The sequence below is a fragment of the Vulpes vulpes genome, chromosome 3 (assembly GCF_048418805.1).
Source record: "Vulpes vulpes isolate BD-2025 chromosome 3, VulVul3, whole genome shotgun sequence".
NCBI lineage: Eukaryota > Metazoa > Chordata > Mammalia > Carnivora > Canidae > Vulpes > Vulpes vulpes.
In genome coordinates this window covers 132,347,595-132,367,435 of record NC_132782.1, presented here as the reverse complement: position 1 = coordinate 132,367,435, position 19,841 = coordinate 132,347,595, and the positions used below count along the sequence as shown (strand labels likewise).

Here is a 19,841-nt window from a genome sequence, read left to right as displayed (position 1 = left end):
GTCTCTGCCTCTCTCTCTCTGTGTCTCTCATGAATAAATAAATAAAATCTCTTTTAAAATAGTTGTAAATAATAATCCTAAAATTTGTATGGAACCACAAAAGATCCCAAAAAGACAAAGCAATCTTGAAAAAGAACAAACCTGAAGATACCACAATCCCAGATTTCAAGATATATTGCAAAGCTGCAGTAATCAAAAGAGTAATCAAAATCAAAACTGGCACAAAAACAGAATTCAATGGAAGAGAATAAAGAGCATAGAAATAAACCCACGATTATAATAAGGTCAATGAGTCTTTGACAAAGGAGGCAAGAATATGCAATTGGAATAGAATAGGCTCCTCAACAAATGATACTGGGGAAATTGGACAGATACATGCAAAGAAATAAAACTTGGCTACTTTCTTACATCATACACAAAAAGAAACTCAAAATGGATTAAGGGTCTAAATGTGAGACCCGAAACCATCAAAATCTTAGAAGAGGGGATCGCTGGGTGGCTCAGCAGTTTTGCGCCTGCCTTCAGCTCAGGGCATGATCCTGGAGTCCCAGGATCGAGTCCCACATCGGGCTCCCTGCATGGAGCCTGCTTCTTCCTCTGCCTGTGTCTCTGCCTCTCTCTCTCTGGGTCTCTCATGAATAAATAAATAAAATCTTAAAAAAAAATCTTAGAAGAGAACACAAGCACTAATTTCTCTGACATTTTTCTATATAAATCTCCCACGGCAAGGGAAACAAAAGCAAAAATAGCTATTGGGACTACATCAAAATTAAAAGTTTCTTCACAACAAAGGAAGCAATCAACAAAACAAAAAGACAACCTACTGAAAGGGATAATATACTTACAAATGATATATCTTATAAGGGTTTAGTATCCAAAATTTATAAAGAAGTTATACAACTCAAAACCAAAAAGACAAATAATCCAGTTAAAAAATGGGCAGAAGACATGAAATGACATCTCTACAAAGAAGACATACAGATGGCCAACACACATGAAAAGATGCTCAACATCCCTAATCATCAGGAAAATGCAAATCAGAACCATAATTAAATATCACCTCATACATGTCAGAACACCTAAAATCAAAAACACAAGAAACAAATGTTGGTGAGGATATGGAGGAAAAGGAATTCTCGTACACTATTGGTGGGGATGCAAACTGGTACAGCCACTGTGAAAAACAGTATGGAGGCTCCTCAAAAAATTAAAAATAGAACTACCATATGATCAGTAATTGCCACCACTGGGTATTTATCCAAAGAATATGAAAACATGAATTTGAAAAAAAATATGCACCCTTATGTTTATTGCAGCATTATAAATAATAGCCAAATTACAAAAGCAATCCAAGTGTCTATCAACAGAAGAATGCATAAAGATATTATATATATATACACAATGGAATAGTACTCGGCCATAGAAAAGAACAAAATCTTGGTATTTGCAACAACATGGAGAGAGCTAGAGAGTATTATACTAAGGGAAATCAGTCAGAGAAAGACAAATTCCATATGATTTCACTCATGCGTGGAATTTAGGAAACAAATCAAATAATTATGGGGAATGGAAGGAGACAGACTGTTAAATACATAGAAAACTAACTTATGGTTATCAGAGAGGAGGTAGGTGGAGAGATAGGTGAAATTGGTGAAAGGGACAATATACTCATCATGATGAACACTGAGCAATGTATAGAATTGATGAATCACTATATTGTACACCTGAAACTAACATAACATTCTATGTTAATTATACTGGAAATAAATGGGGAAAAACGGCTGTAAAGTTACAGTTTATTAACAAAAAAATAACTGATGGAAAAATGTGAATGGGGTGGTTGCAAGGGTTAGAGAAATAATACTTACAAAGCTATCCTGGGATGCACAAATGCAGGATATATACAAAACTGCTAGAGTAAAAGTAAGACTTCTGAAATCATATTTATTCATATTGAACAGCAATATGTCTATTAATAAATAGGATGTCTTTCAGCATTATATTTCCCTGTCAGAAACTTTATTACAAGAAGCAATAATAGGGATCCCTGGGTGGCGCAGTGGTTTGGCGCCTGCCTTTGGCCCAGGGCGCGATCCTGGAGACCCGGAATCGAATCCCACGTCGGGCTCCTGGTACATGGAGACTGCTTCTCCCTCTGCCTGTGTCTCTGCCTCTCTCTCTCTCTGTGTGACTATCATAAAAAACAAAAACAAAAACAAGAAGCAATAATAAAAAAGGAATGGGAGGCTGGAGTGCCTTGGTAGCTCAGTCAGTTAAGTGTCTTACTCTTGATCTTAGGGTCGTGAGTTCAAACCCTATGTCAGGCTCCACATTGGGTATGGAGCCTATTTTTAAAACAAGCAAATAAACATGAATGGGAGGGAGAACAGGGATTTATTCCTGTAGGTGCAGAACATTGGTAGAGCTGTCTGTCTTTACCAGATAAGGCTAGCCTGAGCTTGTCCTCAGGAGAAATAGAAGTTGTTTTTTTTTTTTTTTTAGATTTTATTTTCAGGTAATCTCTATACCCAACATGGGGCTCAAACGTACAACCCCAAGATCAAGAGTTGCATGCTCCACCAACTGAGTCAGTCAGGCACCCTGGAAATAGAGGTCTTAAAGCCTCAGATGAGGTGGTTCTCTCAACTAAGAGGTGGAGTAGAATTGTGTAGTAGTTAAGTAATGACTAAATCAGGTCTTACTATAAGGATTACATGAAATAAGGTATTAACTCAGTTTGGATTAGGTATAACCCTGACCAGGTTATAATGGCTTAAATACACACAGTTAACTCTCTATGTAAAAGAAATCTAATCAGGCAGTCCAGGGCTTGATATGACAGTCCTACAAGTCACCAAAGACCCAGGATCCCCCTATATTTGTGCTTTGCCATGTATGACTTCCATTCTCAGGCTACCTTGTGGTCAGAGATGACTTCTGCAGCTCTATTCATCACACATTCACTCCTTACAGCATTTTGGAGGAGAGGGGTGGGAGGACAAGAAATGATGCCCTGTTTACCACTTGACTCCTTCCTTTCAGCAGCCTCTAGGAAAACAAACACTTCTACCACTCATATCTCATTAATTGAACAAATCTTAGTAACAGGGCTGCATCTAGCTACAAAGCTGACTGAGAAATACAATCTTCATGTATAGGTAAGAACAGATAATGGGACAATCAGATAGCAGTTTCTGTCTTAGGTATGCAAAGCATCTAATGTAGTAGCTAGAACATAATACATATTCAAGAAATAGTTATTATTAATTACTATTATCTTTGGTTGAGCCATTTAAGATCTTTCAGCTTCCTCACGTAGCAAACTGATAAAAATGATACAAGAACTTCCCAAAAGACTTCTGTATCCTGGCCAACTTAGTAAAGGAAGGATTTTTCAGAAAATATCTGTGTAAACCCTCTTGCACTGTTGGTGGGAATGTGAACTGGTACAGCCACTCTGGAAAACTGTATGGAGGTTCCTCAAAGAGTTAAAAATAGATCTGCCCTATGACCCAGCAATTACACTGCTAGGGATTTACCCCAAAGGTACAGATGCAGTAAAATGCCGAGACACCTGCACCCCAATGTTTATAGCAGCAATGTCCACAATAGCCAAACTGTGGAAGGAGCCTCGGTGTCCACAGAAAGATGAATGGATAAAGAAGATGTGGTCTATATATACAATAGAATATTAGCCATTAGAAATGACAAATACCCACCATTTGCTTCGACGTGGATGGAACTGGAGGATATTATGCTGAGTGAAATAAGTCAATTGGAGGACAATCATCATATGGTTTCATTCATTTGGGGAATATAAAAAATAGTGAAAGGGAATAAAGGGGGAAAGGAGTGAAAATATCAGTGAGGGTGACAGAACATGAGAGACTCCTAACTCTGGGAAATGAACAAGGGGTGGTGGAGAGGGAGGTGGGTGGGGGTTGGGGTGACTGGGTGATGGGCACTGAGGGGGGCACTTGACGGGATGAGCACTGGGTGATATGCTATATGTTGGCAAACTGAACTCCAATAAAAAAAAAGAAAAAAAAAAGAAAAGATTTGTGTATAAAGAATAGACATCTCTCAAATAAATCCTACCTTGGGTACCGCATCTTAATCTAGACCAAAGTAGCTATTTCGTTTTGTTTTTAAATCTATTTCCTTTCTCATCATTTTATTTAAAGACTATAAATAACAACTACAAAAGAAATCCTTCAAATAAAGGAAAGTTAAAGGTGTACTATGAAGTTGTACAACTCTTCAGAGAAGAGTTATTCTGAAGCTATTTTGTCTGCCTAAACATAAAATAGGAATTTCCAAAGAAATACCTAAGACAAAAGATCAAGATAGCACACAAAGCCTTCTATATACTTACTCCTCAAATTCCATGGAAGGATGGACATATGTATATGTGTGTTCATATGTGTATGTCTCCATTCATTAAACTACAGGAAAGCAAGAAAGCATGCCACTGGTAGACCAGAAAGTTTAATGTCAGAAATAAAATTTCTGAAGATCAAATCTATGAGGAAAATTTAAATGGAAGAAATTATCCATAATACATGCAAAAGAATCAATAGACATAATATTGTACTAACTAGTAACAGATGGTAACTCTGTTTACTGTGCTGAGCATCATGTAATGTGTAGAATTGTTGAATTACTATGTTATAAATACCCCCAAACTAATACAACATTTTATGTCACCTCTACTTCAATTAAAAAAAAAACCTCTTTCCTTGAAAAGAAAAAATATCAACAGATTAAGAAGGAGAGACTCCTGACATATTTGTCTGAGCAATTTACTAGAATGCTGAGCATCTAGGTTAGTTTGCCCCTGCCCATACTCTCTCATTTGTGGAAAATATTAGGCAGTTGTGGTATGTGATTAAGAGGCTAACATAGGAGTATAGACATTGAGGCCAGAGAAGCAGGTCAGTGTTCTAGGGAGTAACAAATACCCAGGAGAGGTAGGAAAACTTTATTCCTTTTAAAAAAAAGATTACTTATTTATTTAAGAGAGAGAGAAAGAGATTATCAGGGGGAGGGAGCAGAGGGAAAGGGACACACGGACTCTATGCTAAGCACAGAGCTCAATAACGCAGGGCTCAATTCTACAACCCTAACATCATGACCTGGGCTGAAATCAAGAGTTGGCCACCCAACCAACTGAGCCACCCAGGTATCCCAGGAACACTTTATTCTTAGATTACAAGATATTTCTACACTTTTATGGCAGGAAATTTAACAACTTCTCCACAATCATTAGAGATAGTAAGTAACCGAATAGGCAGGCAAAAAGATATTTACAAATAAAAAAGCAAACAATGATGAACTGACTTATAATTGAGAAAAAACATGACCATAAAAGACACACAATAGACTAAATAACTAACAATTAAGGACACAAAACAATGCACAGTTTTAAAATAAGTATAACTAATTTAAATATTTTTAGAGAAGTTAGTAATATCATGTATATTTTAGAAAGTCAAGCAGAGGGGCACCTAGATGGCTTAGTCGGCTGAACCTCCAACTCTTGGCTTCTGCCTACATTGTGATCTCATGGGTTATGGGTCAAGCCCTGAGTCAGGCTCTATGCTCAGTAGGGAATGTGCTTGAAGATTCTTTCCCTCTACCCTTTATCCCACTCATGAGGTGTGCTCTCTCTCTCTCAAATAAATAAATCCAAAAAAAAAAAAAAAAAAAAGGTCAGGCAGAGATCCAGTAAAATGTTTTATCACTGAAAAAAGCCCCATAGATAAAGCTGAAGAGCAAATTAGACAGATGACTGAGCTAAGGCATTCTTCTAAGAGTCAATAAAAAAGAACAGAGATACGAAATACTGGAGAGAGCATAGCCTGGATGGCTCAGTTGGTAAAGTATCTACCTTCAGCTCAAGTCATGATTCAGGGTCCTGGGACTGAGTCTGAGTCCCCATCGGGCTTCCTCCTCAGTGGAGTTGGCTTCTCCTTCTCTTTCTCCCTCTGCCCCTCCTCTGGCTCAGGGTCTTGCTCTCAAATAAATAAAATCTTTAAAAAAAAAAAAAAAAGAAAAATACTCTCTAAAAAAAAAATTTACACTTTCTCTATGAGAGAGAAAGTATAAATGTGGAAGAGAGAGCCAGAAACTCCAACATTCATCTAGTAGGAGTTCTAGAAGGAGTGAACAGAGAGAATAAAGAAAAATAACTTACAGAAGATAACTTCCCAAAGCAGAAGAAAGATTTAAGTCTACATATTAAGAGGGCCCCCAGAGTGCTGTGGAAAAACAAAGAATAAAGATACACGTCAGACCTTTATGGTGAAATTTCCTAACACAGATAAAGAAAAAATTATTTTAATATTCCAAAAGAAAAAAAAAGGTAATTAACAAAAGGCTGAAAACAAGTTGGGTCACCAAGAATGGATGCAAGAAGAACAGTACCAAAGAAAGTTCCAAAGAATAATTAATCCAACTCATTTAAATGAAAGGGCAAAATATATTTTAGGTTTACAAAGAATCAGAAAGACTCAGAAAATTACTTGAGAATATACCTGGAAGAATAAACTACCTATGTAACAAAAAGGAGGACAGAAATTTTAAAAAGCAGGAAACAAGCAAAAAAGTCAGTGAAAAAAATTTAGGTAAGTCTATAATTTTTAATGCACACTAAAATATTTTAAAATTAACAACTAGCAGGGTACCTGGGTGGCTCAGTGGTTGAATGTCTGCCTTTGGCTCGGGTCATGATCCTGGGGTCCTGGGGTGGAGTCCCACACTGGGATCCCCACAGGGAGCCTTCTTCTCCCTCTGCCTATGTCTCTGCCTCTCTGTGTCTCTCTCATGAACACATAAATAAAATCTTTAAAAAAAATTTAACAACTAGAACTAAAATTCCAAATGATCTGAATAAACATGGGAGAGAACAGGAAGTAGGAGAGAAGTGAAAATGTGATATAAGGTTTTGACTCAAATGGTAAGTTTAAAATGTTCATTTTCTATAGAGATTGATAGAAAAACATATATCTAAATATGCAATACAGAATATTAAAGAAGAGCTATCTGAAAGAACAAAAACAGAGAAAACTTGATATATCCAAGAAGAGGTAAAAAGGCAAAAGAAAAAATAAGTGAGAAAAAAGAAATAAGCAATAAAGTGCTAAGAAAACATACAATAAGAGTAACTCTAAACATAGCAGTAATTATAATAAATTTAAATGGACTAAATTCCTCAAAAGAATTGAGATCAGATTAAAAAACAACAGTAATCAAATCAAGCTATATGTTATCTCTACAAATTACTATTTAAAATAAAGCAATATGAAAACAGTAAGAATAAAAAAGATACAAAATAAAAGAAGTATAACAACATTAATATTAGACAAAACAGAATTAAAAGCAAAAAGCATTAAATAGGACAGTTGTTTGACTCATCTACCCAGCTCCTTCCATTTAGCAGCAGAGAGGACAAGATAGGACAAGAAAGGCAACATGGATATGTGAGCCAAATGGTCTGTAGGGCCCTGAAATATGTCTCAACATACAGGTTAACTACAACTTTTTTTAAAAGATTTATTTATTTTAGAGAGAAAAAGAGCAGGAGGGGAAGAGGGAGAGGAGAGAACAATCAAGCCGACTCTCTGCTGAGCACGGAGCCCAGTGCGGGGCTCAATCTCACATCCCTCAGATCATGACCTGAGAGATGAAACCAAGAGTCAGTTGCTTAACCAACTGAGCCACCCAGGCACCCCTAGTAAAACAACTTTTATGCACACTTCTTTTTTTTTTTTTAAAGACTTATTTATTTATTCATGAGAGACAAAGACTGAGAGAGAGAGGCAGAGACGCAGGCAGAGGGAGAAGCAGGCTCCCCTCAGGGAGCCCAACATGGGACCCGATCCCAGATCCCAGGATCACGACCTGAGCCGAAGGCAGACACCTAACCACTGAGCCACCCAGGCGTCCCTTTATGCACAATTCTAAGAGGATTTTCTTATGATATGCTTCTTTGTTTATTCCAGAACTCCTCCTAAACTTTTAGTCATTCTCACAGTCCACACCCACCTGGACAATATGTCACTCTTCTACCTACTGTGTACTTGTTCTTTTGTCTGCTTTTCCAAATGTTCTAGTGATGTATATATTCCCTTGAATTACTTGATGTCACATTTCTAGATCCATTATATAATCTTGCTATATTTTCCTTTACCAATATAATAAATTTCTCTTTTGGTTAATAAAACCCTACATGAAAAATGAGAGATATTTTACTTTGAGTAACACAATTATCAAACTATTCTTAGTGGCAAAATATACAGCTTAGTGCCTAGGAAACCTGTCATTCATTTATTCATTTACAGTTCATATAGAACAATCATGAACACCACATATTAAGCCATAAGTAAAGTCACAAAATATATAATCACAACCCAATAAAATTAGAAATTAACAATAAAATGATTTTAAGAATTTGAAAAAACAATTTTAAATAATTCTTAAAGAGGAAATTAACACTGAAATTATCTTTAAAAAGTATAGAAATAGATTTAGAAAATCTCTAGTTGTTCTAGAGATTGCCAAAATGATACTTAGTAGAAAATTTGAAGTATTAAATATTTTAAGGAAAACAAGAAAAACAAAAAATGGAGCAAACACATAACAAAAAAACTACAAACAGAAGAAAGTAGAAGGAAGAAAATAAAGATAAAATCAGAAATTAATGGAATAGAAAAATAAATGGCTTGAAAAGATCAAAATATAGAAACCTCTGGAAAAATCAATTAAGAGAAAGAAGAGATGACACAAATAATATTAGAAATTAGAAAGCTGACATTACATCTTCAGAGGAAATTTTTAACTTATTAGAAAACAAAATATGTCATAAAACAGACAATATGGATGAAATGAATTCTACCTCAGGAACATATAAATCAGCAAAAACTGATTCAAGAAAAGTTATAAACACTGCAAAAAAAAAAAAAAGGAATATAAAAGACACTTTCAGATTTTCACAACAATGACAGGTAGCTCTTTACCCTGAACTCAAACCTGTTTTTACATAAGCAAGAAGGAGCATAATGGATCCCAGAACCTAATTCCAAAAATGTGAGGAATTCCTTGGTGGTGCAACAATGGACACTTGACCACTAAAAACAGTAATGAGACAGGATGTTTGATCTGAAACTAAGGACAGTATATTAGAAGTTTCACCTGCAAGTTAAGAAAAATAAGAGCTATAACTATTAGTAATTGAGATAAAACTATCCTTCTTTATAGATATGACTATCTAGGAAATCCCTGCAAACCAAATGAAGGACTTCTAGTACTCTTTTAACAGAGTTCAGTGAGATAGATAAAACAATCAAAATTCAAAAACCAGTAGCCTTAAAAAAAAACAAAAACAAAAAACAAAAACCCAGTAGCCTTCTTATATATACTCCATAACTGATTACAAAATACAATGTTATGCAATTTTTAAAAGGACTCTGTTCACAATGTCAAACTCCAAAAAATACCAAGAAATGAACCTGCCAAGAAATATAAACCTAAATGGTAAACTTCACAGAAAGATATAAAGACCCAAATAGATGGAGAAAGATACCATATTTCTAGACAGAAAGATTTCAGAATTGTAAAAACAAGAATCTTCCCCAATCTATAAAATCAATTTCAAAAGGACTTTTTATAGATCTTGATAAACTGATTCTAAAGTTCATAGAGAGAGGAAAAATATCAGAGTAGCCTTTTGGCTACATCTTTAGAAGAACATAAAGGAGGGAATTGCCTTACCATGTCACAAAACTTTAATATAAGAGGAACAAGTAAAACAATGTGGTATTGTAACAGCAACAAAATAAATAGACTAGACCAACAGTTAAGTGTCTAAAAACAGATGATTAGGAATTTAGTTTATGAAAAGGCAGCATTTCAAATCATTAGGCAAAGAGAGAATAGCAATGTATTTATCAAACATTTCTGACTACCTTTTGGGAACAAAATATAATTAAATTCCTAACTTACACCATATAAAGAAATTAACTCCAGATGCCTTATAGGAAGCCTAAAGGTAAAACATAAAATGGTTTTAAAGTATTTGAAGAAGTGATAGGAGAAGTCCTATGATCTTAGGATTTGTGGCAGAGACTGCTTTGCCTACCCAACATTTATTTACTCTCTTTCCTTTTTAATAGCAGAAGCCCAATTTTAATCTAGGCACACTATCTATCACCAAGACATTTCCCAGTCTCCTTTGCACTTAGGGGTAGTCCTATAACTAGGTGTAAAGTGTTATCTGGGACTTCTAAGGAGTCTACTAAAAGATAGAAGGTACTCAAATATAATGGCTGAAGCTCTAGAAGTTATTTTGGACAATAAGGTGACCTTGAAACAGAAGGTATGTGGGATGGCAGAACTGAAAGACAGAAAGCCAAGTACTGATGATACCATGAAGGCACCATATCTACCTTAGACTAATCCACTTTGAACTATCTCTTCTGTGAAAGAAAAGTAGCCTGTCTTCTTTAAGCTATTGCTAACTCATTTTATTATGTAGTTTTACATAGTTCAACCTAATCCTAAGAAATACAGGAGGGGAAAAAACTTCCTTAAACAAGACACAAAACATAGAACTCATTAAGAAGAGATTAATATGTATGATTTTATAACTATTTAACACTTCTGCGTAAAACCAAATAATACATCCCTAATAATCAGGGATTTGCAAATTTTTATTTTTATTTTTTATTTTTTTTTAATTTTTATTTATTTATGATAGTCACACAGAGAGAGAGAGAGAGAGGCAGAGACATAGGCAGAGGGAGAAGCAGGCTCCATGCACCGGAGCCCGACGTGGGATTCAATCCCGGGTCTCCAGGATTGTGCCCTGGGCCAAAGGCAGGCGCTAAACCACTGCACCACCCAGGGATCCCGGATTTGCAAATTTTTAAATATAATTTTCACCCATTAGATTGGCAAAAGTTCAAAGATATAAAACAAGCATTAGAGAGGATGTATGGAAATAGTCACTCTTTTTACACTATGAGTGGGAATTATAATTCAGAGAAGCCTTTTCAAAGGCAATTTGGCATTACATATTAAATCTTCTCATTTATATATACTTTCACCCAGAAATCTTTGAAAAATATGATATAAACACCAGGAAGCTCATTTCAGTACTATTTATAATAGTAAAAATTTGTTAACTATCTAATTCTTTATCAATAAAGGAGTGGTTAGAAATTATAATATACTCATAAACTACATTGCTATTAAAGTATACATTGCCGTTAAAATAAATGAGGTTAACATGTTTATGTACTTACAGGGAATATTAATGGCATCACAAGAACAGTAATTATGATCTTGTTTTTGTAGTAGACATATATGTTTATTAACATACATATTTGTGCTAAATAAATAGAAAATTGGAAGGATGCAGCAAACTACTGATAATAGCTACTTCTAGGGAAGAAATATCAGAGAGGTCAAGACAGACCTTACCTTTTTTTTTTTAAGATTTTATTTATTTATTCATGAGAGACACACAGAAAGAGAGAGAGAGAGAGAGAGAGAGGCAGAGATAACAGGCCGAGGGAGAACAGACTCCATGCAGGGAGCCCAACGTGAGACTCGATCCCGGGTCTCTCCAGAATCATGTCCTGGGCTGAAGGTGGCACTAAACCGCTGAGCCACCTGGGCTGCCCAGACTTTACCTTTTGATTTATAAATTTTTGACTCTTTAAAAATTAATCCATGCCTTATTTATATAATAATAAGAAACAAATGAAGGAGAAAAGAAATCATTGATCTAAAAATACATCCAAGAGTTCTTTGAAAAATACCAGTTAAAGCAATCAGAGCTAGTGGTGAGTACAAAAGATCTGGGAATTAAAGTTACAAAAAATAAAAAATAGCCTAAAATTAAAGTTCGAAAACTTGGAAGAATAAAAGTTTAAAATTAAGAAGATTAATATCTACTTTAAAAAATCTGAAAAAAAAATCTGAAATTCAGTACAGTAACAGGGATATGAGAGACACATGAAAGTGGCAACTATTAGCTATCATCACCTACGAAAAAACTACATTTTGGATTAAGAAAGGCCCCCACATAGTTCTCTTTTCCCAGTCACACTGAAGTAGACACAGAAAGGTGGGAAATTATAAGAGGAAACTAAATTCTGATATTTATAAAAATTATAAAATCATCAATTCTAAAATCTGACAGCACTAATCAAAAGAATGATGACCCAACCTAAGGGAAGGTAAATAGAAGCATTAAAGCTGCAAATAAAGTGTTCCTAAGAAGATGCTAATGGAAAAGTACTTTGATTTAATATGACCCAATAGTTGATACAACAGAGTATACTGGAAACAAACACTGAAAGAATCAAGAGGTCTAGGTTTTATTTCTAGCTCAGTCTCTAGTAGTGCAGTAATATCTTGGGAAAGTCAGCTTATCTGGGCATCACCCACTTCATTCATAAAATGAAAGGACTAGACTATATGGTCTTGGGTATTTGAATTTCTAGAGAAATATAGCTAAGGAACAGAGCATTAGCTTCTGTTGTCCAAGCTATAGATCTGCCTGTTGAGCTGTATACAACTGTAAGAAGTTTGTTTCTGAGACTTTAAGGCATGTGGGAGATAAAATTCAATGGAATGTAAGGAAGTATACCAGAGTGACCTCCTCTAGCTAAGGAGGAAAAACAAATTTTTTGGTTAACTGGCTTTATTGAGGCACATAGGTCATTTCACATAAATCACCAACTAAATAAAAGAGTTTAGCACTAAGACCTAAATACTCAGTAAATAAAACACTAGGCATAGCAGAAAAATTTGTGTTGCAAACTGTGTAAGTCACAATTTACAATGTAGTCTTAGTTTACACTTCTATTTACTATTCCTCTATATGAACTTCTCATTCTCAGAACAGGCATTCCACTATCACATATGCATTCACTCATGTTTTTCCTATTACTATTTGTCTCTCTCATGGTTTTACTTTTACTATTTGTCTCTCTCAGAATGCTACTCTCATTCAATATACATTTATTATATGTGTTTCCACACTCTCCATTATCTTTATACACGTTTATCCTTATACACATGGTTCTCATTCAAGCTAACTTGAAAGCTCCTGATCATGAAAAACCTAACTTTCTTTTCTCATTACCTTGCTTCAGCAGAACACACTCTCAAAACATATTTATTGATTTAAAAAATTCACAAATCATCTATTTTAACTGAAGTCTGAGAATTTGATATTAATTTCACATCTGTATTTGATACCTTCCTATGTAAATGTGCTCTTTTTTGTATTAAGGAAAGCAAATTTAAAATAAAATTTTAAAACTAAAAAAAACTTTCATAAATATGAATTACCAATGGTAGCTATTTTTAAGACATTTAACAATCATCTTTACCAATTTATTTTCATTTCTCTTGTTTTAATTCTTCCTTCCATTGGAAATCTATAAATAAAAACACAAGGCAACACTTTATTACTACTTATTTTAACTAAATAAAACTTTTAGAAAATTATTTAAGACTTATTTAACCTCCATACCTGATAGTTACTCTATTTGGATCTTTGTTCAAAGTATTCAATATTTTCTTTTCATTTATCCTTAACTGCACATCTACAAATTCCTTGCAGCTGGATATCATCGTGACCTGTAAATTTTCATCATTTGTTCATTTATTTATGTCCATTCTTTATTTCTTTCCTCTCATCTTCTTACACTTAAAATGTATAACAGAATTAAAAACTTGCTTTATACATTTTGCCTTTTAAAGATTCATTCATTCATTCACTAACACGTTTACAAACACTTGTTATATGCCAGACATTGTGCTAGACTCTGGGACTATGCCAATAAAATCATTAAGATTAATAAAATAAAATTTAAAATATTCAGTCCTGTGCCTACCACATAATACGCCCTCAATAAATGTAACTGTCAATTCTACTATTATGTTATTATTTACCCCTCTGTAGTTTGCAAATCATTATCTTCATTAAGACTAATTTTGTAATGGAAAGAATGCTTTAGATATTAAATTTGTATTGTACGGTCTAGTTCTGCTAGATGACTTAGAGCAAAGCACTCTTTGTGCTTTGGTTTCTCACATCTGTAACATGAAACTAACATCTGTTCTAATTCTCTTACATACTTACTAACTCAAAATAAGAGGAGTTAATGAAAATATTAGGGATTTTCTACTCTTGATTGCTTCTTAGTTAAGAATAATATTTACATAAAAATATAAACATTTTACTTTTCATCAGTTTTTGTGCAATTTTTGTATAATAATATCATTATAATAATCAAATAAGATATTTTAAGTAAAAATTAATGGTTAAATTTGAGAACAAGAATAAGTATCTTGTTGCATATTCACATCCCCTGTAAAGAGAGAAAGGATCAATACAGTTATCAGGTATCAACAAGACTATGGTTTTATTTACTGCTGTAGCTACAAAGCTGCCCCACTGGTGATATCTTAATATAACCTTGTTTTAACTCCCACTTCTCCACAATCACTGTCTTTTTCTGGTCTATCACCAATACTATCCTAGTTCTAACTATTATTGCTATTCTGATGCAAAAGATTTAGGGAAGAATTGCAAGTATGTGGCACATATGTCCAACATTGTGCATCACTCCCAGCAGACTTGTCTAATATATCATGCATGCCACATCATCCTAGTGATGGTACACTTGGTAGCCACTACCAAGGTAATTGGCATTATCAACAAAGTACACTTGGTAGCCACTACCAAGGTAATTGGTATTATCATGTAAGTTGAAAGGTAGTGTCATCCCTACTTTGGATATATATATATTAAATTTCTTAGCCCTAATACAGAGATAAAATTGAAAATTTATTATAAAGAGTAATATTCCATACCTCAATGATCAAAAGTATATAAGATAAAGAGACATAGGTACTATTAGGAATGCTTTCTTGTCTGCTCATTCATTCTTAAATTGCATGATATGCAAATTAGCTGTTTCCCCAATATTTTTTATACTATATCATTACATATTTATTTTCTAGTGACAACTAATTTACCAGATCTAATAAAGTCTCTTTTCCACTGATAGTAGAAAATTTCTTCACTGTCTCAAATGTAATGTAATACCAAGCCATTAATCTTCCTGCCTCTGTGGAAAAAGATGAAAAAAGAAACATTCACTCCATTAGTTGAAACAACTTGCTTTTTCATCAGTTTAACAAACATTCCTTAATGTCTATTCTGTGCCTGTAATAGCATCAGACACAAAAGACACATCAAAAAATCTAGAAGACACAGTGTCTAGAATTTATAGGTTGGCTAGGGAAATAACTATATGCAAAATAGACTACAGAACAAAATCCAGGTAATGATAATATTTACATATACCACTGGGGCGCCTGGGTGATTCAGTCAGTTAAGCATCTGACTCTTGATTTGGGCTTAGGTCATGATCTCAGAGTCATGAGATGAAGCCCCAAGTTGTGCTCTGTGCTCAGCCTGAGTCTGCTTGAGATTCTCTCTCCATCTCCCTCTGCCCCTCCCTGCCCCGAGCACACATTCTCTCTTTCTAAAATAAATAAATCTATCTTTTAAAGATATATTTATATATACAAACTTAAGTACAGAGGAAATTAAACCTAAGAGAATGGTCAGTGTGGGATGGCTTAGTAGAGAAAATGGGGCTTAAGCAGGATTTAAAAATAAATAATATGCCTTAGCAGAAAGGAAATAAAGTTGTCATGACCTCAGTAAAAACCCAAGACTTATTTATCAAAACAGTAAAGTTAAAGACTATCTTTGGGCTCCCTGGGTGGCTCAGTCTGTTAAGCAACCGACTCTTGATTTTGGCTCAGGTCATGATCTCAGGGTCGTGAGACTGAGCCCCACATTTGGCTTGTGCTGGGCATGGAGTCTGCTTAAGATTCTCTCTCCCTCTGTGGCTACTCTAAAAAAAAATTTTTTTTTAAAGACCATCTTTTAGACTACTTTAGTGAGGAATATGGTTTAATAATAACTATGAGTTCAGGTCAAATTGACCTGCTTCAAGTCACTGCTCCATCACTAAGTAGGTGATGATATGCAGGTTATTTTACCAGTTTCTTAATGCAATTTGGGGATAATAGAATTCCATATGTCATGTGTTTGTTGTGAAGATTAAATGCAATAGTATATATATAGTACTTAGCACAGTGCCTAGCACTAAATAAATGTTGTCTATTTTTATTACCACAACATGATGAGTAATAGACTATGAAGGCCTGAAAGAGCCTTGAAATGCTAACAAAGGAGTTTAGGTTTTGGATTTGTTTTGTAAAATAACAGAGGACCACTTAAAATTCTTGAGCAATATTCAATTCAAGTTTGAAAATAAACTGTTTTGGAACTAGAACATTGAGTTGGCTGGGTAGCAGCATGGGTAGAGTAGGGGTAAGTAAATATTGGAATGAAATTAATTTAAAAAGTTACTGGTTTCAATTACAAGTTGTCAAAACATTATAAAGAATTTCAAGTCTTGAGCACACACACAGGAAACAGCTGGGAAGAAAAAACTGCATACTGCTTCTCAAGCAAAGGGCTAAAACATTTATATATGTGCCATAGGTTTTGCTGAAGAAGGGAAGAATGTGACAACCTATCAGACATAGGCATCAAGGACATGGTAAAGCAGACAGAATTAAGAATTAGGAAGAGAAGTAGCCCAGCAGCTTAAAAGCCATTTTATCAATTAGGATCTTGGTGGATGTGTTTAGCCAAAATGCGGGTGATGCAGTGTTTCATAAAAGGGAGCTTCTGAGAGCAATGTGTGAGATACAGAGAATATGGTTACCATGGGAAGTAGTATGTTAACCTTTAGGATATATTTAAAGATGCTCCTCTTATCCTAGATGTTTATAAATTAATATGTTTCTCCCTGCAAGAGAAAATGAAAGGTTTGAAAAAAAGACTAGCGGGGATCCCTGGGTGGCTCAGCGGTTTAGGGCCTGCCTTCGGCCCAGGGCGTGATCCCAGAGTCCCGGGATCAAGTCCCACATCAGGCTCCCTGCATGGAGCCTGCTTCTCCCTCTGCCTGTGTCTCTGTTTCTCTCTCTGTCTTTCATGAATAAATAAATAAATAATAAAATCTTTAAAAAAAGAAGCTCTATAATTTTATACATGGGACTCTTACATACTCTTACATAAATATACCATGCTAATAATGAGGATACCCTATTGACAACTGAGATTACAATTTAATTTTAGCATCATCTAAATTTTTGTAGGATATATTTTAAAATTTAGTGTTAAGGGACACTTGGGTGGCTCAGTGGTTGAGCGTCTGCCTTCAGCTCAGGGTGTGATCTGCTTCTCCTTCAACCTCTGTCTCTGCCTCTCTCTCTGTGTCTCTCATGAATTTTTTAAAAAAAATTAGTCTTAAGAAATCGTTATATTTATTAACTGATAAAATAATTACCAGTTGGTTTGAAATTAACATCTTCATCCATCCTTATCAAGTCCAGAGATGATAAATCATGCAGATTCTTCAAACATAATTCTGTTCAATAATAAGAAACATATTTTTTATTTTATAAGGGAGCACACAATATAGAATTTATAATCAAATATGCTCAAGTTGTGTTTCTGTATATTTGCTGTGGGAAAACTGTAGTTGCTACTTATGTGGTAAGAAAAAAACTCATTAAATGAAAGAGCCAGCTAATAGGCTAAAAAGATTTTCTATAATAATACAAATTCTCAAAATAAGTGATGAAATAACATTTACAGCTTGGAACTTTTAATTTTAAATGAGGAAATACAAATCTGTATTTAATTCTCAAATAACACAACAAGGTAGGTACAAATATTATTTCACATACAAGTTAGGAAACAAAGAAATAGATAGGCTAGGTTACTTGCTCCAGGTCTATGTAACCACTCTGTTATATGACTTGAATATGGCATGGTTTTCTTTTTCCTTTTTTTTTTTTAACTTTAATCAAAGATATATACACACAAAGTATAAAGAGTCAAATATATCTACAAAGATTGTTCAAAAAAACACCAGTCTTTTCCCTCCTCTGAGTTTGCCACACCCTTGGAGCAACCACTTGTGACTATTTTGGCACTTCAGTGTCTCTAATATGCTACCATTGCTACCTGGAAAGATTCTCTGAACAGGAAGTAATGAAAGTTCAACTCTCACTGACTGATGAAGACCAGAGCAATTGTAGTAGCCTGCTGACCACAATGCTTCCATTGTTCCATGCCATAAAGCCCAGAAGATTGGAGGTAGTTCAGAGCAGGGAGTGGGAATGCCACAACCTGTTCTATCTTACACAGAGCAGCCACTCACAAAAATACAGCCCTTACAAGGAAAAATTATTTGGGAAATACTTCAGTTTAAGCAACATTGCTTAGGCAGCTTGGTAGTTTTAAGTATTTGGTTAAGTAAGGCTTTGAAGTTGTTGGTAATACTAAACCACTATTAACATGCAATAAGTTAATCAGTCCAAGAAGATCATTAGCACTATTCTAAGCAAGACAAGATTCCTTTTCTACAGAACTTATATTTTATGGAAGAAAACAATCAATACAGAATTTAATAATCAATAATAAAGTTTCAGGCATTGAAAGGTACTATGAAAGAAAATAAAGCTGAAGGAACCTAGAGAATAAGAATTTTTTAAGCTCAACTGAAGCTTATATGTATTTCTGATATAAAGCTATATTAATATCTGATGTAGTAAAGATATATTTATCCCAATTTTCAAAAGAAACATACCACCTTTACAACAGCAGGAAAACAGCAATAATAATAATATGAAAATTGTTTTACCATTCTCTCTGAAAAGGCAGATTTAATTAAGGTAGTCCAGGAAGGCTTCTCTGAGGAGTTGATATTTGATCAAAGATCTGAATGAAATGAAGGTGGAAACCAAGTAAAATATGTGAGAAGTGTTCCAGGAATAAGGAACAGAGTAGAAGGACCTGATGTAGAAACAAGCTTGGTGTATTTAAGGAACAGCAAGAGATCCAATTTAGAAACAGAATGAAAGAGGCGGAAAGTGACAAGAGATGAAGCCAGAGAAATATGCAGGGAGGTATCAAGGAGGATTTGTGGGGTCTGGTGAAAGTTTGCATTTTATTCTAGGAGTGATGAGGGAACCATTGAAGGATCCTGAGCAAAAAAGTATAACCAAATTTAGGAATGCTAAGGATCCTTCCTAAGAGATTTAAGGCAGATCTCCAAGAATACTAAAACATTATATTCAGTTATAAATAAACTTGGCTATTCTTTATATATATATATAGCTAAGCAAAACTTAGCTACCCTATAATAACTAAACTAAAGATGAGGCAAATATGAACTGTGGTTCTGCTAATTTAACAAGAGTTAAATAATTACAATTATCAGAATATAGCAAGACATCTCTTGGACTGTCTGATTTCTTGTATTTGATCAGTATGATCAAAATATGTTTTTAAAACTCCATTACAAAATTGGTCAATATGAGTGCCTGGGTGGCTCAGTGGGTTGAGTGTCCAACGTTAGATCGGGTCATGGCCTCAGGGTCCTAGGACTGAGCCCTGCAACAGGCTCCCTGCTTGGCAGGGAGTTTGCCTCTCCCTCTCCCCTTGCTCCTTCTCTCTCCCATTCACACTCTCTCTCTCAAATAAATAAAATCTTTACAAAAAAACCACTAAAATTGGTCTATAAATAAAGGATAATACAACTATTTTATAGATCTGTTTCTCAATTGCAGTATTATGAATATATGCTATTGCTTACCATCTTGTTTCAACAATATATTTACTCTTTAATCAAGACAATTTTACTCCTTCATCCTTATCTCTGCATTTT

At 34.6% G+C, this 19,841-nt stretch overlaps 1 protein-coding gene across 3 annotated transcripts in view; it reads right to left on the bottom strand.

Moving 5' to 3' along the window:
- HFM1 (helicase for meiosis 1) overlaps positions 1-19,841 on the bottom strand; it is a 99,196-nt gene that overhangs the window by 38,271 nt on the left and 41,084 nt on the right. For all 3 annotated transcript variants that reach the window (XR_012000776.1, XR_012000777.1, XM_025996484.2), the window contains exons 20-23: positions 17,454-17,534; positions 15,058-15,149; positions 13,547-13,653; positions 13,404-13,451 (exon numbers count right to left, since the gene is read on the bottom strand). Coding sequence is in view for 1 of the 3 variants with exons in the window: in XM_025996484.2 (XP_025852269.1) it covers positions 13,404-13,451; positions 13,547-13,653; positions 15,058-15,149; positions 17,454-17,534 (328 nt within the window). In the remaining 2 variants the exon portion in view is untranslated. The remainder of the gene's footprint in view (positions 1-13,403; positions 13,452-13,546; positions 13,654-15,057; positions 15,150-17,453; positions 17,535-19,841) is intronic.